Here is a 15,531-nt window from a genome sequence, read left to right as displayed (position 1 = left end):
GACACGTGCATGGGTGCATGGTGAGCAGGGCTTGGAGGCCCTGGCTGCTGGTAGGAGGCTGAGTTGGAAGAGCAGGCTCCAGAGGGGATGAGGGCCAAGTTCCCATCTTTCCATTTCTTGGTGCTAAAAGTGCCTTGGTTAAAATTATGACTGCCGCCACCGTCAGCTTCACGTCCCTTTTTAATGCACGGCTTAAGTGGCTCTCATTAGGTCCCTAATAAAGGCTCGCATCTGAAGTGATTAGCGCCCCCACATTGGTGCTCTCCCGCGGGTGCCTCTCCCCATATGCCCACTTACGGCTCAGCTATTCATTTTCTGTGCTAACCGTGAACCCACTCCACCCAGCTCTGCCGTGGGTGGCATCAGTGGCGCATGCCCAAAGATGATCTCAGGGCTGCCAAGGCCAGAGCTGTGGGGGAGCTGCATGTGGCCTCCTGCAGACACTGCTGTGTCACGCATCCGACCTCCCTAGCCTGTCCCCACCCTCCACCCTCCCCTGGGCAGACTGCTCAGTCCTTCCTCTGGTTCCAGGCAGATGCCCCACCCTGCCGGTTCTTTTGGAGGCAGGGTCTCACTAAGTGGCCCAGGCTGGCCTTGAACTCACAGAGATCTACTTGTCTCTGTCTCCTGAGTGCTGGGATTAAAGGTATGCACCACCATGTCCTACAGGCCAGATGTTTGAAGCAACCACTCTTGAGCCTCAGGACTGAAATTCTGCAGCTGGCTCTCCCCTCCCTCAGCTTCTGCACACACCTTCTAGGAAGGCAAGGTGCCACCTTCATCCCTTACTGGCCCTGGGAATGGGGATGTGGCTACTGGGGAAGACAGAGGCACTGAGATCCTGACCATTCGTCATTCTGAGGTTGGCCTCGCTGTCTCCAGAGAAGGCCACAGAGCAAGAACCACCTCACATGCAGAGAGGAGACACTGCCACTGTCAGTGGAGGCCGGGCAGCAACTGTGAGCTGGTTCCCAAGTCCTGAGCAGGTGGCTGAAGAACATTTTCTTTGTGTCTTATAAGTAGTGTCAGCTTGCTCAGGACACCCCCCAGGACCTGTGGCATCACTTCCAGGGTCAGAAGGGACTCTGCAGGTGGTTCTAGTGAAAGACCCTGAGTCAGGAGGATCCTAGATCACCCTGAACCCGGCATTCTCATGGGTCCTCAGCAGGGGGCAGGAGGGGTTGCTGTTGCACTAGATTAGGAAGAGGGGTGGGCCTCTAGCATGGTGAGCTGCAGAACTCCCGGGACACTCACTATGACTATGGTCTGAGGACTCTAAGCAAGGCTGCTTACAGCCACCAAGGTTGTGGTGCTTGGGCACAGAGGGGCTGGGAAGCAGTGGCCAGAGTGGTCTCAGGGACCACACTCAAGCCCACACTGTGAACACTGCAGTGGGAGGTATCTAGAGCGCCATCCAGCTATGGGCTTCCAGCAGATGGCTCCTGAGGACTGCACAGCTGAGTAGAATTTCCAGAAGAGCTGCTGTAGCCTTGACTGCCCACCAAGGCCATCAGAGAGGCTGAATGAGCAGTCCCTCCCAGTACTGACAGCCTGTGTCAGGGCTGCTCTGAGGATGACAAAGGAGAGACAGACCTTTCAGGAAGTCAGGACTCACACCTCTCAATGTGTGTGTCCTGATGTTCCCACACACAGACTTACACTTGACGAAGGAACGGGTGAGCTGGGCATGGTGGCAGAGGTCTTGTCACCTCAGCCCTTAGGAGAACACACACATATACACGTGCACACACACACACACACACACACACACACACACACACACACACAGACACACGTCACTAGCAGGCAACCTTCTGCTGTCTGAGCCCTGGCTGTTTCATTCCTTTCTGGCAGCTAGTACCCAAAGCTTTGCCATCACGCCAAGGAGACGACTCAGGGGGTGACTGCAGGTGGCTGTGTGACCAGGAGACAGGCTACCTGCCCACTTCATCTTTGTCCTTGTCCCACCGGGGCTCAGATACCTACCTATGGCCAGGCGCTCCAGGCGCTTGCCGTGCTCCGGTGGAATGGCGTACCTATGAGAGAAGGGAGGCACATCAGAGCCCAGGACCTCTGGCCAGTGCAGTCCACACCCATGGACAGCAGACAGGGCTGTTAGCACCAAACCCCAAAGCAGGGAGTCAGAATGGAAAACTTCAAGGCCAGGCACAGGCTGTATCTCGGACATGGTGGCTGTGACACTGTGGGCGCTTTTGTAGAGGCTGGAACATGGCTCAGCACCCTTCAGGCAGGGATGGAAACAAGAGGACACAGGAGCCATGGTAAAAGAAGCCCAGAACAGCTGAGAACCGAGGAGTTTTCCAATGAAATAAAAAGGTGGAGGGAGACTCAGCCACCAGGTCACTGCATCGACAAAGGACCCAATGAGGAATTTTCATGTGCCCCCAGGACTCTGTCCGAGGAAACCCAGGCACCCTCAGTTCTAGGGTAACTCCAGAATCTCCATGTCTGGACAAGCTGAGGTCTCACTTCTGTCCAGGTCTCTTATCACTCACGCAGCAATGCCAAGTTCTGCACAGCTCAAATCACCGTGATTCTGGGAGCCGTTTGGGGTGGGGGGGCAGGATTCTGGGAAGCCACAAGAGGCCTGGAAGGAAGCAATTCCCAGTCTGGCCGCAATGATGAATGCGGCATCCCTAGCACACAGTGCCTTCCACTTAATTAGTGCCTGTAATTAGGAGTTGTAAAGATAAGATTAATTGAATCTGGCGGCTGCTGGAAGTTTAATACATTGGAACACGCCTTACGTTATCGGGAAGTGCAGCCTGCAGGCCACTGGCCAGGGGTGCAGAAGGGTGGCCCTGGGGAGACAAGCTTGTGGACGGGTGGTAGGGAGCACCGGGCTGGAAACCTCTATGCTTTACTGCAGAGAGATGAGGCCACAAAAACTGTGCCCAGCCTCCAGGCCACAGCCAACAAACACCATGATTTCTAAGCTGAGGCCAGGGTGAGGGTCCAGCGCTGAGCCTGGAGGAGGCTGCAGAAGTCAGGGCGGCCAGGCCCATCGTGAAGGACAGCTCCTGGTGGCCACAGTCAAGTGCAGAAAGAACTTTCCCATGGCTCCTGTGGCCTGCACTGTGCTGGGGCATCACTGACACTCAGGCTTAGTATTGCAAGGGTCAGGTCTGGGCTGGGAACTGTGTACCACTCTGCCACCCAGCACCACGACATCATCTCAGAGCCGCAGCACAGGCAGGTACCCCCACCACAAAGTTCCACTCCCCACAGCACACTCTAGCAGCTGTGTCCCAGACAGCACATCTGCACAGGCATGGATATGCTGCAGACTGACCCAGGCTCTCTTGTTCAGTTCTGGTCACCTCACGTCCTCCTTTCCATGTGTGTCAATGCACACAAACACCCACCCACACCTAGTGCTCCATGTGAACTCCCTTGTCCCCACTAACAGCTGAGAAGCCTGTCCCTGTCTAGACCAAGACATCCTAGGGTGCTTCAGCATAGCAGAGAAGCTTCCAGCAAGCTGAGCTCCGTGGACACTGGGCAGCCCTGGGATAGGTACTGGGTCCAGGAGGGCCCTTCAGTGGCTATAGAAAGCTTCAAGTTGGATACTAAGCAGGTCACTCAAGGCCCTGGGATTCTGAGGTTTAGCATTCTAGGAGATGCACAGGCTAGAGACCTCATGTCAGGCAGGTTGCATCCTTCTGAACAGTCCCCATAGTTCCCTGGCACCCACCTCCAAGCTCTAATGCCTTTGCTGTCCACAGAGTACTTTCAGGACACCTGCAGCAGAGACAGCCTTGTTCTGTGTCTCTAGCATGTTCCACAGACTTGGTCTCCCTGGCAACCGTACCGGAGACTGCACTGGCCATCAGGACAGCAGTTCTGTGCCTGCACATGGGGGTGGGGGGACTGTGCTGAGGAACCCCTGGGAGACAGACCCAGGTATGGAGCAGAGGAGCAGAGCCTTCTGGGGGAGTGTGGGCTGGTCTGGACGCAGCCCTGAGGGGTGTGCTGGTTGGCTGGGTGTGACCACTCCCCCCAGTTAGTGGTGACACTATGTGAAACAAGCCGAGTATGGGCAAAGGTGAGCTTAGATCTAGAGGGAAGCAAAATCTGGGGTCTCCAGGAAGGATAGCTGATCTGACCCCTTACCTCCAAGGCAAGTCCTGCCTCCTCAAACTTTAAATTGAACCCACAAACCCGTGTTGGGGCATGAGCAGTGACTCAGCCCTATCTGTACCCACCATGCCTGACTCTTGGAATGACTGAGCCATGTGGTGAAAGTCGGCCTGGAGCAAACCGGGTGCACAGGCGCCCCAGGTGCTTCAACATGAACTCTGGGCCAGGCTCACGGCATTGAGTGGTGCTTAGTGGGGTGTCCCAGGGCCATCTGGAGGACTCATGGCACATGGCCCTGAGGGTACAGTAAAGGTTCAAGTAAGTAGGGGGATCTTGGGGCTTCAGGGTGCCATGGGTCTCCAGCATGGGAGGAACTGAGCAGCTAAGCCCTGGTGCAATAAGATGAAGAGGCCTCAGCGAACATACCAGCCTTTCTTCCTGCCCTACTGCCTGCCTTCCGCCCACGAAGGAGGCCACTATTATTAGTGCAATTTCCGCGGTGTTCTGTTTATCCCCCGGAAGGGCTGATGGATGTGAATAATTACCAGACTATAAAAGCCAGCGTATGTGCTGCTCTCTATCGCTCTAAATCATCAAACAAATAAAGCAAGAAACAGTGTTTCTGAATATAATTTTCCCCTCTAATGGCTCAGAATTATTATCAAGAACAATGAAAATAAATAAGCAAAAACCTCGTCAGTTAAAAACTAAACGGCTGTGTCAGGAAGGGGCAGAAAGGCCTGGTGGGGAGCAGGCTCGTACAGAGCCCCTCACCAGGGTGACAGTGAGCCACATGTCCTGTGTCCGCGCTGCTCTCATATGCTCCAAGCTTCCCGGCCTTGGTGGCCTCTGCCTAGCTCCCACAGGCGGGTACCTTGCCAGGCCTTTAGCCCCATCTGAGCACCAAGCTCCCAGACCATGCTGGGGACCATCCTGCTCAGTACCCACTGATGGCTCTAGCAGGGAACAGGAGATTATCCTTCAGCTGAGCCAAGGATAAGGGTGGTGACTCCACAGTGTCTGTGCAGTGCTAGGCAGGAGCTCTGGACAATAGCAACCTGCACAGACCTAGGAAATGGGACAGGGCATTCTCATCTTGCTACAGAGACCACGATGTGTCATGTGAAGGCCCCTGACATATGCATGCACAAACGTATGCTTTTGCCATAGCCCAGGATGTTACTGCAGATTTAACTGCAGTGCCTCTCCGGGGCTCCAAGAGCTGACCTGTCAAGGCCACCCTCAGACACAACTGAGGCCTGGACTGTGAACAACAGGGCAACTCCTGTTCTGGGGTCCACACAGTCCAGCAGGATGGCTTTCCCTCCACACGAGTCTGAAGCTGCCCAAGCCCCAGTGGGAGCAGGTCAAAGACAGTGGAGACAGATCTGATGATCACTGGACAACACATCAATCCTCACATGTTTAAACATCTTGGCTCTAAGGGTGAGGTCAGTGTGTCAGCTGCTGCAAACAAAACTTCAAATGGCCTGGACCCATCAGAGAAGCAGGCACCAGGTCATAGACCTCCCTTTGGAAAAGGCTGTGGTCCTGGCCACTGGAGACACAACGCCATCTGCCCATAGGCTCAGGAGGCTGGGTGTTATCAACCGACTTAGGGGCAGTGGCCATGATTTCTTAGTGGAAGAGAAAGGAAGGCAAACAAAAAACGATGTCAACAGGGACACATCAAGTGACAGGCCAGCGCCACAGTGGGGAATCGTACTGGAGAGCTGATCCCCAGGGCTGCCTAGAAACTGCTCCAGACACGAACCTGGACAAAATGCCAAGCCAGCCAGCCATGGTGAGCACGCGTTTCATCCTAGCACTAGGGAGACACAGGCAGCAGATCTCTGTGAGTTCAAGGCCAGCCAGGGCTACATACTGAGAGACAGACAGAGAGAGAGAGAGAGAGAGAGAGAGAGAGAGAGAGAGAAACAAGGCAAGACTGAAGAAGTGATCCGCAACCAAGGGAGCTAGGTGAGTGCTCCATCCCAGACAAGCTCACCAGCTCTACAATACCGCAGGAATGAGGCGGGCCAGCTCAGGGGACACCAGAGCTAGCTGGTCCCTGCAGGACTGAGCCAGTCTCAGCACGTGGACTACTGACAGCAGAAGGGACTGAGAGCACAGGGCCGAGAAGTAAACCAATGCCACATGGAGTTCAAAGCCATCTGTCCTCTAACAACAGGAACTCAGACAAGAGTGGGAGACACCTCCTCTACCTGTGTTCACACTACTGGCAAAGGCAAGAAAGGGTGACCCCCACCCTAGCCACAGCCAGGGACACCTTGGAGTTTAGTAAGCAAGGGGACATCTTGGTGTGAGCAAAGAAGTCACTGCAGCTGAGTCACAAGAGGAGGGACCCTACAGGTCAGAGTAAAACCTGGACAGGGGTTCAAGGTGCCCTTGATCTTGGGCACCCACTGCCCACTCTATGGAGAGGCCACCAAGATTCTGACACACATGGAAAAGGCAAGTGGGGGTTGCATGAGGGAACAGAATTCTGTGTACCCCAATTTGACCACTGCTGCAAAAAGGGATTCGGTTCACCAGAGCTAAAAGGAGCTTCTAGCCAGGCGTTTGCCTGGCCTAGCTGGCACAGAGTGAGGCCTGCCGATTTCCACCGGGAAATCCCATCTCTTATGCCTGCGTGGGTGGGACAGACACAGAGACTGAAGCGAAGATAGCAGCAGCCAGAACTGGGAAGGATGCTCCCAGGGTGGAGACTATTGAGCTGCTGGCTTTATCTCTAATGGATCATTTTCTGGGACAATAGGCAGTAGAATCTGGTGTCACACACCAGCAGTGTCAATGGCTTCTAGTAATGACATTTTTATTAAAACACACAGGGGATCAAGAGAGCTGGCTTGGAGAACACGGAGACCTGGGGATGGGACCAACCACCCACAGGGAAGCTGGTGGTGCGGAGAAAAGGCATCTTGGTGGCTGGGGGTAGGGGTGGGTGAATATCTGTGGCTGTCACATCTCCCTGGGGGGCCTGGGGAGGAGGTGTGGGCAATGGCCCCGTTCGTGTCCACCCATCTCAGTTAAGGCAGATACTACATGCTCAGTAGAGGTGTGGGACTCCACCCCACCCTGAGGATTTTTAGTTCATGACAGATCAACAGAGACAGTCACCAGTGGCCTTGTGTTGGATGGCACCTACCCTGCACTGCCAAAAGTCTAAGACATGTTTACAGGAGACAGTCCAAGAGGCAGGTCATGCTGATAGTGTAGAGCTGGCAAGGGGCCGGGTGTTGCATGCACGGGTATTTGGACTTGTGGCTGTGGACATGCAGAAGCTTCCAATTTCCCTGTGTCATCGCCCTGGACAACGGCTTAAACAACCAGGAGCCCACATAGAGCAATGAGCCTGAACTCCATAGTCCATGCACAAAACTGTAGGAGTGGTCTCCCAGGCCAGTCACTTACCTAGGTACTGAAAGGAAAGGGTTAAGGGCGTGCTCTCTGGGAACCAGTGGGGTGCTACAGAGGAGGGAAAGGGCATGGATGGAGACTCCTGGGACCAGTGGGCCATACCTGTGGCTGGAACAGTAGTTAGCATGGGACCCAGGCCTGTGGCTGGCTACTCAGGTCTCTTTGGGGGTGAGCCCACTGCAGACGCAAAGTGGGGACATCAAAAGCACTCTCTCTTATGGCCCCCTTTGCACACCCAGATGCAATGCCTGCTGGAGGGGCCTTGTGACACTTCACCTGCTTCATGCGGCTCCAGGTTTCTGGGAAAGGCTGAGCTCACACAAGGTTAATCTCCTCCAGGTCCCCACTCTCAAGTCCAGTGCAGGAAGCCACTGAGCAGGGTGGAAGGGGATGCGCTGTACCAGTGCCTGACTTCTGGGCAGAAACCAGGCAGGTGCTCTGACTCAGGCAGTGGTCACTGTGGAAACCGGGCACTGGGGAAGTGGGGGGGGGGCTCTTTCCGCTGCAGGCTCCTACTTCAGAGCCACCCTGGGAACAGGACAGGCCTGATGTCCAAGTGTCCCAATGACTAAGGACACACCTAGCCAGTTCCAGATAGACTAGGGACATTCCTATCACAGAGACCCCATAGTCTCCTGCACCTGAGCAGTGTGCCATGCCATGGTGCCAACTCTAAAGATGTTGAAATGATACAGGGTCATCTGCTGCTACTAGACCCAGCTATAGGAGCTGGGGATACAATATTAGTGCCACCAGCTACTGGTGTACAGGACATGACCACACTGGGAACATTTGTGGGTTCCAGAGCTCCCCCACCACCACCACACGTACTAAGGAATGTTCCCAGAAGGCACTCTGCACTGTAGGGGCTCCTCATTCCTAACCCACCCTCTTCTTCCGAAGATTCCCAGTTTCCCACCTATACCTTGGGGCCTAGGAGTAGGGGCCTGTCAGATCTAGAATGGTCCAACTGCCTCAGGCCAGTGAGTGTGTTGATATTCACCCCAGACAACTCTTCAGGGCCCAAGTGGGGGGCAGGATGAAGCAGTGGCCAGTATTGGTTATCTGCCCACTGCGGTCGACAGGAGCAAGCCCACTGGTGGGGAAAGCAGCAGATGAGATGGTGGCAGGGTCCCATGCTCACCAGCAGACCATACAGCCTGAGAAGGTGAGCTCCCAGCAGGAAAACGTGCCAAGCACTGCTCCCCTGGCAGAGCCAGCTCTCACTCTCAGTGGAGATAAGACTGGCCTGTTTGTACAAAATTGGAAACGGGCTCTTGCCAGGCCATGCAGCCCAGGGACAGGCGCACAGAGCACGGGCAGCTCGAGTCCTAGAAGCCAGGACAGCAGTGAGTACAGAGGGCAAGGAAAGGACAAAGGCTGCTGCTGGGTGCACACAGAGAGTACACCTGCTCATAAGGGCACAGGCACACATCCAGGCCCCAAATAATCCATCCTCTGTCCCACAAGACGGGAAGGAGGGACTCCATTGCACTTCTGGAGCCTGCAAAAAAATTAAGTAACTTGGGGCTGGAGATAATGGCTGAGCAGTTAAGAGTACTGGCTGTTCTTTCAAAGGACCCAGGCTTAATTCCCAGCACCCACATGGCAGCTCACTCCAGTTACAGGAGATCTGACGCCCTCACACTGACATTCATGGGGGCAAAACACTAATGCACATAAAATAAAGATAAATTAAGTCATTAAAAAATAACCTGACCGGGCTGGAGAGATGGCTCAGTGGTTAAGAGCATTGCCTGCTCTTCCAAAGGACCCGAGTTCGATTCCCAGCAACCACATGGTGGCTCACAACCATCTGTAAGGAGGTCTGGAGCCCTCTTCTGGTCTTCAGGCATACACACAGACAGAAAATTGTATACATAATAAATAAATAAATTTATAAAAAAAAATAATAATAACCTCACCAACTTCTGGGTTGAGCCTGGCCTCCTCAGGCTGTAGAGAGCAAGGGTGCTCCCCTGCACCCTGAGGGCAGGGCCTGTTGTAAGTAGCCTGGAAAGCCTGAAGGGCCCAAACGCTCACTTTTGAGCAATGCAGCCCCAGGCGACTGCTCCATCTGTGATTCCTCTCCAGGAAGAAGGAAAGAACCCCAGCACCCTGACAAGGAGAGGAACGTGATTGGCACAGCGCTGGGCGCAGCTGCCAACCTGGCACAGGGCCACTCTGCTCCTTCCTCTCTTGACTTCTCTGATAATTAAAACATTTCATTTTACAGAGTCTACTTCACCTCAGAGTGCAGTGTGGGGGGTGTTAAAGATGGCCTATAGGGAAAGGCCACCAGCAGATAACCTGGGCCACACGGTCAAGGACAATATTATCAGGACTGGTCTAGGATGGAGGTGACCACAGAACACACAATGCCCCATATCACCAAGGCCTCCAGCATAAGAGAAGTCAGACAATAGGCTGGCTGGCTCAGAGGAGCTGAGGACATTTCACCACTCTAGGTGGAGTGCAGGAGCTAGGGGACTGTGCAGGACACTGAGGAATAGTCCTCACAGTCAGGACTCATAGCAGACAGGCTCCATGGATGGCAGGGGTAACTCATGGGAACCTGTACTGCTGGCTCACCATCAACAGACCTGCACCATCAGAGGAGGAGGAAGGGCAGGGCAGGGAGGAGGGGATCAGAGAGGGAGGAAGAAGAGTAGAGGTAGGGAGGAGGGGTCAGAGAGAGGGTGGAAGAGCAGGGGCAGGGAGAAGGGGGTCAGAGAGGGAGGAGGAAGAGTAGGGGTAGGGAGGAGGGGTCAGAGAGAGGGAGGAAGAGCAGGGGCAGGGAGAAGGGGGTCAGAGAGGGAGGAAGAAGAGTAGGGGCAGGGAGGAGGGGTCAGAGAGAGGGAGGAAGAGCAGGGGCAGGGAGGAGGGGTCAGAGAGAGGGAGGAAGAGCAGGGGCAGAGAGGAGGAGGCCAGAGAGAGGGAGGAAGAAGAGCAGGGTCAGGGAGGAGGAGGTCACAGAGAGGGTGGAAGAGCAGGGGCAGGGAGGAGGGGTCAGAGAGAGGGTGGAAGAGCAGGGGCAGGGAGGAGGGGTCAGAGAGAGGGTGGAAGAGCAGGGGCAGGGAGGAGGGGGTCAGAGAGAGGGAGGAAGAAGAGCAGGGGCAGGGAGGAGGAGTCCAGAGAGAGGGAGGAAGAAGAGCAGGGGCAGAGAGAGGGAAGGAGGAAGGAAGAGGAATCCCCAACCAAAAAAGTAGGCCATATACAACCAAAGAGACAAAGCTGCAGGCCATCTCCCCAGCTCACTAGTTGGCCCGAGAGCCCAGCTCAGCTCCAGCCCCCCAGATCTACTGGGGGAAGGCTCCATAAACTGCTGCAAGTTAACGGCCCTGTTTTGGGCAAAGAATACAGACGGTTTCTGCTCAGTGATTCCGAAACAGAAAGGCTGGGGATAGAGTCAATGGGCTCTGAGAGAGCCCCAACAAGCACATGGCTCCTCTGATGCTCTGATCCCAGGGACACAGCTGCAAGGCTGGCAAGGCCTGGCTGTGGAAAGGACAGAGTGGGATGGCTCATCGAGCTAATGGGCACAGGCTGTGAGTCAGAGCCGTACCCTGCAGTGTGCACTAGATTCTCTGAATTGCCCACATTAACAGAGCACCATGGTGGCTAATGACACAGGGCTCATCTTGCTGTACCAAGGGCCCCAGTGCCCCAGTTTGAGCTCAGGCATGTTACCTGCCTCGAGAGCTAATCCTCTGGTTCCCAAGGTAACTGAGATGTACAGCATCGTCTACAAGTAGGAGGCCAGAGCAGCAGATGAGGATGACAGAGTGGCTCTGGCCAGGGATAACACAGCTGTCCTGTCCCTCTGAGCTGGCCGGCATGCCAAGCTCTGTAGAGCAGAGCCTCAATGCCAGCTGGAGAGCAACCCTAGTTGGCTCTTGGTTACCTTGCCATTCAGGGTCTCCCGGCTTCTGGCAGCACACCCCCCTAGGGGAGGGTGGATAGCAAAAAGTCACATGTGGACTGACATTCTGCCTCATGTACCCGCGGTGTCTGAGACAGGACAGGTCAGGAGACATGGAACTAGCAGCATCCTTGAGACAGACTGGCTAAGATCACCACAAAATGTGGACTGGATGCAAAGATCCCTTGCTGCCACAGTCATACTTGGTGCACCAGCAACACAGCCACAGAGCCTGCTGCTGGGCTTCCACCTGCAACAGCTGTCACCTTCAGAGGAGGTGCTTTCTGCAGACAGCTATGACGCTCATAAAACTCTGAGGACAGCCAAGGACAGGCACCACAGCTAGGTGCTCTGGAGAGGACAGAGTGGCAGAGCAGGGGCCAGTGGCTATGTTCCTAACACCATCACAGCCACCAGCTTCAGGTGGAAGCAGCAACCTTACATTCCCCAGTGAGTTAGTCAGAGAGACATGGTGGGGCACCCAGCTCTCCCAAGTGCTACAAGTGTGGTAGACAAGTGAGAGCGTCCACCTCGCAGGCACCACACAGCGGGGACAGGATGAGGGGGAGGCCACGGGATGCAAGCCAGATGAGAAACAACCATGCAAGCTGAGTTGCCTCCTAATGGCTGGACTATTAGAAGAACCTGGTAGCCCAGAAGACCCCTGCAGAAGGTCATGCCTAGGGTGAGGTGCATGACCATCTGTGGTTCCTGAGGACTGGGGTGGCAAGGCACTCAGAAGCTAGTACCTCACAGGCTGGCACAGATTCAAGCCAGGATGGGTCCCTTGCAGGTCCAACTGTCACTTGGGTCCTTAGGTGGTGATGCACCTTCCTAGACTAGGGCCCAGGGTCTGACTAACCAGTGGCCATACATTAGGCAGGGAGGAGGGGGAGACGCCATCAGGGGCCCTGTAAGTACAGGCTCCTCACTTCCCATGCAAGGCAATGTCTTGGAGGCCACACGGCAGCAGTACCTGTGTGCCTATTCCACAGACACCCCAGGACAGAAACAGCTTTCTGTGGAAAGCATGAGAACCCACCCCTCCTGCAAGTGCCACCTCCGCCTGTCCCAACAGTAATGGAGGAAGGTCATTGGTTGAAAAATAAAGAAACTGCCTTGGCCCATTTTATAGGTTAGAACATAGGTGGCTGGAGTAAACAGAACAGAATGCTGGGAGGAAGAGGAAGTGAGCTCAGAGATGCCATGCTCCCCTCTCCCGGGCAGATGCGATAGCTCTGCTCTCTGAGGCAGACGCGATCAAGCTCTGGCCCAGGATGAACGTAGGCTAGAATCTTCCTGGTAAGCGCACCTCGGTGCTACACACTTTATTAGAAATGGGCTAGTCCAGGTGCGAGAGTTAGCTGAGAAGAGGCTAGATATAATGGGCCAAGCAGTGTTTAAAAAAATACAATTTGTGTGTTGTTATTTCAGGTAAAGCTAGCTGGTGGCGGGAGCTGGGTGGCGGAATGCAACCCATAGCACCCCACAATACAACAGTTTCTGGGCGACCGAGCAGAGCCTAGTGTTCTCTATCCTGCCTGCCCAGGACAGCACACACCCCCACCTTCAAAATCCTTTGACCCTGATCATATCAGCCAACGTAGCATCAGACCCAAAACAGCTTCAGGAAATGCTGGGCCTGCAAATACCCTCATGAACCTCAAGCCATCATGGCGCCCACAGCAGGGGCTCTGATGGGGAGACTGGATGCAATAGTTTCCTGAGATCGAAGCACTCCACCCTACAGGGAAGCTCTTTAAACAGGAAGGTAGGCAACTCAAAACAGCTTCAGGACATCCCTGAAACCCACCAGTTTCACCAGGCCCCTCCTCACCAGAGTGAGCAATAAAAGCGAGTCATCTTCTCAGGAAGCTGAACTGCCTGGAGGAGGCTCAGAGCAGCTGAGGCGTCTGCAAAGGATGCTCTCCAGCCTGTTGTGGCCCTGCAGGCTGTGCAGTGTGCTCCAGATGTCCAGCTCTGTGAGCTGTCACCCACACTGGGGTGTCCTTGGGGGTGCAGCTGTCTCTCCTCACCCACAGGCCCAGTAAAGCTCACGGTCCACCAAGTGGGACTTGGGTGGTGTCTGTACTCCGTCTGCTGTGGGCTCCCTACCTGGTGAGTGGCCCTGAGTGCTGCACCTCCTCGGGAAAAGTCTTTCTGGTCACACAACTGGGGGAGACAGAGGACTCAGCAGTGGGGACTCCCCAGTTTTAAGCCATATCCAGGGAGCAGTACCCACATGTATTAACTCCAGCGATGTAACAAGGACTCAAGTGGCACTGACCCCCTTGAGGTCCCTGCTGGAGCTGGGGACAGAGGCATATGTGAAATCCTACTTTCTGGGGCCCATAGCATGATGTGAGAGAACCCAAATCAAACTCATACATGGTCTGTGTATCCCCAAGGACACATAGGTACCATCCTTCCATGGTCAGTTGCCAATGCAACAGATCTAGAGTACCCAGGAAGAGCTAACCTCAGAGAAAACGCTCCCACCAGACGGGTCTATAGAGTAGTGTTCTGATTATGATCAAAATGGGAGGGCCCAGCTCATGGTGGGGGGTAGTGACCCTTGGCTGCTACTCCTGGGTTTTATAAGAAAGCAGGATGAGCCAGGTGATGGTGGTGCACAGCTTTAATCCCAGCATTCCGGAGGCAGAGCCAGGTGGGTCTCTATGAGTTTGAGGCCAGCCTGGTCTACAGAGTGAGTTCTAGGACAGGCTCCAAAGCTACACAGAGAAACCTTGTCTCAAAAACCAGAAAAAAAAAAAGAAGAAAAAGAAAAAGAAAAAAAAGCAGGCTGAGCAAGCCAGTAAGCAGCACCCTCCATGGCCTCTGCATCAGTTCCTGCCCTGACTTCCCGCCATGATGGAGCGCCGCTGGAATGTATAAGCTGAGTCAGCTCTTCTAAGCTGCTTTAGGTCATGGTGTCTATCACTGCAACAGAGAACTAACTAAGGCCCCTCCCTGCCATGGAAGGGGTGACAGGGCCTCCCGCACCAAGACCAAGGCTGAGGCTTTGCTGGAGCTCTCTGTCCCCAAACAAGTGGCCATTGTGTTCACTACTAGCCCTGGTGTCCACCCCCAGCCATGGCAGGACACAGGGAGCTGAGGTGGCTGGACCTGCACCCACTGCATCATGGGTGACTGTTGGGACAGGTGGGCCAGCTAAGTCGCCCGAGGTACACTGCATGGATTCCTGCCACCTACAGTCATCCGTGAGCAGCTGTCATCTTTCAGGGAGCCCCAGGCCTCACAAGCTGCAGGGCCATGTGGCCACGCACAGACCAGCACCACCCTCAGACAGCACGGTTCTCTGTCCTTGCAGAGGTGCTTCTCAATACTAGGGACATTCTAGTCTCATACAGGCCCAGAGCTGGCCCACCAGCCTGCCTCTCTGGGGCTGGCTCCCACTTCACAGGCCTCTCTGGTGGCTCCTGGCAGCTCTCGGGTCTCTCTGAAGCTAAGCAGTGGGTGCTGGCCAGGTCTCATTCTCAGATTCTAACACCAGGGGCTGGCCTGGTTTTTCTCTCTCTCTCTCTCTGTTCAGTTGAACTGTAGCTTCACCATGCAGCCCTGGCTGACCTGCAGCTATTATTCTTCACTCTTATTTTCCAAGGGAGAAAGTGGGGCTGTCTCCCCATCCCCTAGCACAGCAGCAGGGGTGGGGAAGCCAGGGAACAGCCACTTGTCAGAAAGGCGGGAGTGCCACCTAGTGGCCACAAGAAGCAGGACTCGGGCTCAGGTCCTCAGTCCTAGCATATCCCAGTTACACATTCACACCAAAACAAACCCACCACACATGCGCATACAGGCCACTGCTGTGCACATATGGAGATTTGCAGCAGAAGCAGCCATGGGCTATTTTTATCTGCGGTGTCATGAGCCCTGCTGGACAATGCAGCCACGAGGAGCAGGCCACTGGCCCTTGTTACTGTCACAGCACTGCTCAGGGGATCCTAGTGGCCCAGGTGGCAGCTGCCACAGCTGGCTCCACACAGGTGGCAGCAGGGCACCATGGGAGAAGTCACCTAGCTGGACAGGTGTACACAGAGGATGGTGTC

The 15,531-nt window shown here is 54.9% G+C and overlaps 1 protein-coding gene across 6 annotated transcripts in view; it reads right to left on the bottom strand.

The window, feature by feature from the left end:
- Positions 1–15,531, bottom strand: part of Kdm4b (lysine demethylase 4B) — an 87,457-nt gene that overhangs the window by 34,861 nt on the left and 37,065 nt on the right. For all 6 annotated transcript variants that reach the window (XM_041669081.1, XM_041669082.1, XM_041669086.1 and 3 more), the window contains one exon: positions 1,987–2,036. In XM_041669081.1, coding sequence (XP_041525015.1) covers positions 1,987–2,036 — 50 coding nt within the window. The remainder of the gene's footprint in view (positions 1–1,986; positions 2,037–15,531) is intronic.

The sequence above is a fragment of the Microtus oregoni genome, unplaced genomic scaffold, assembly GCF_018167655.1.
Source record: "Microtus oregoni isolate MIOR12 unplaced genomic scaffold, Mior012 000019F_ref0000042, whole genome shotgun sequence".
NCBI classification, from domain to species: domain Eukaryota; kingdom Metazoa; phylum Chordata; class Mammalia; order Rodentia; family Cricetidae; genus Microtus; species Microtus oregoni.
Note: the sequence above shows the minus strand (reverse complement) of the source record. Positions and strands in the feature narration are given on the sequence as shown.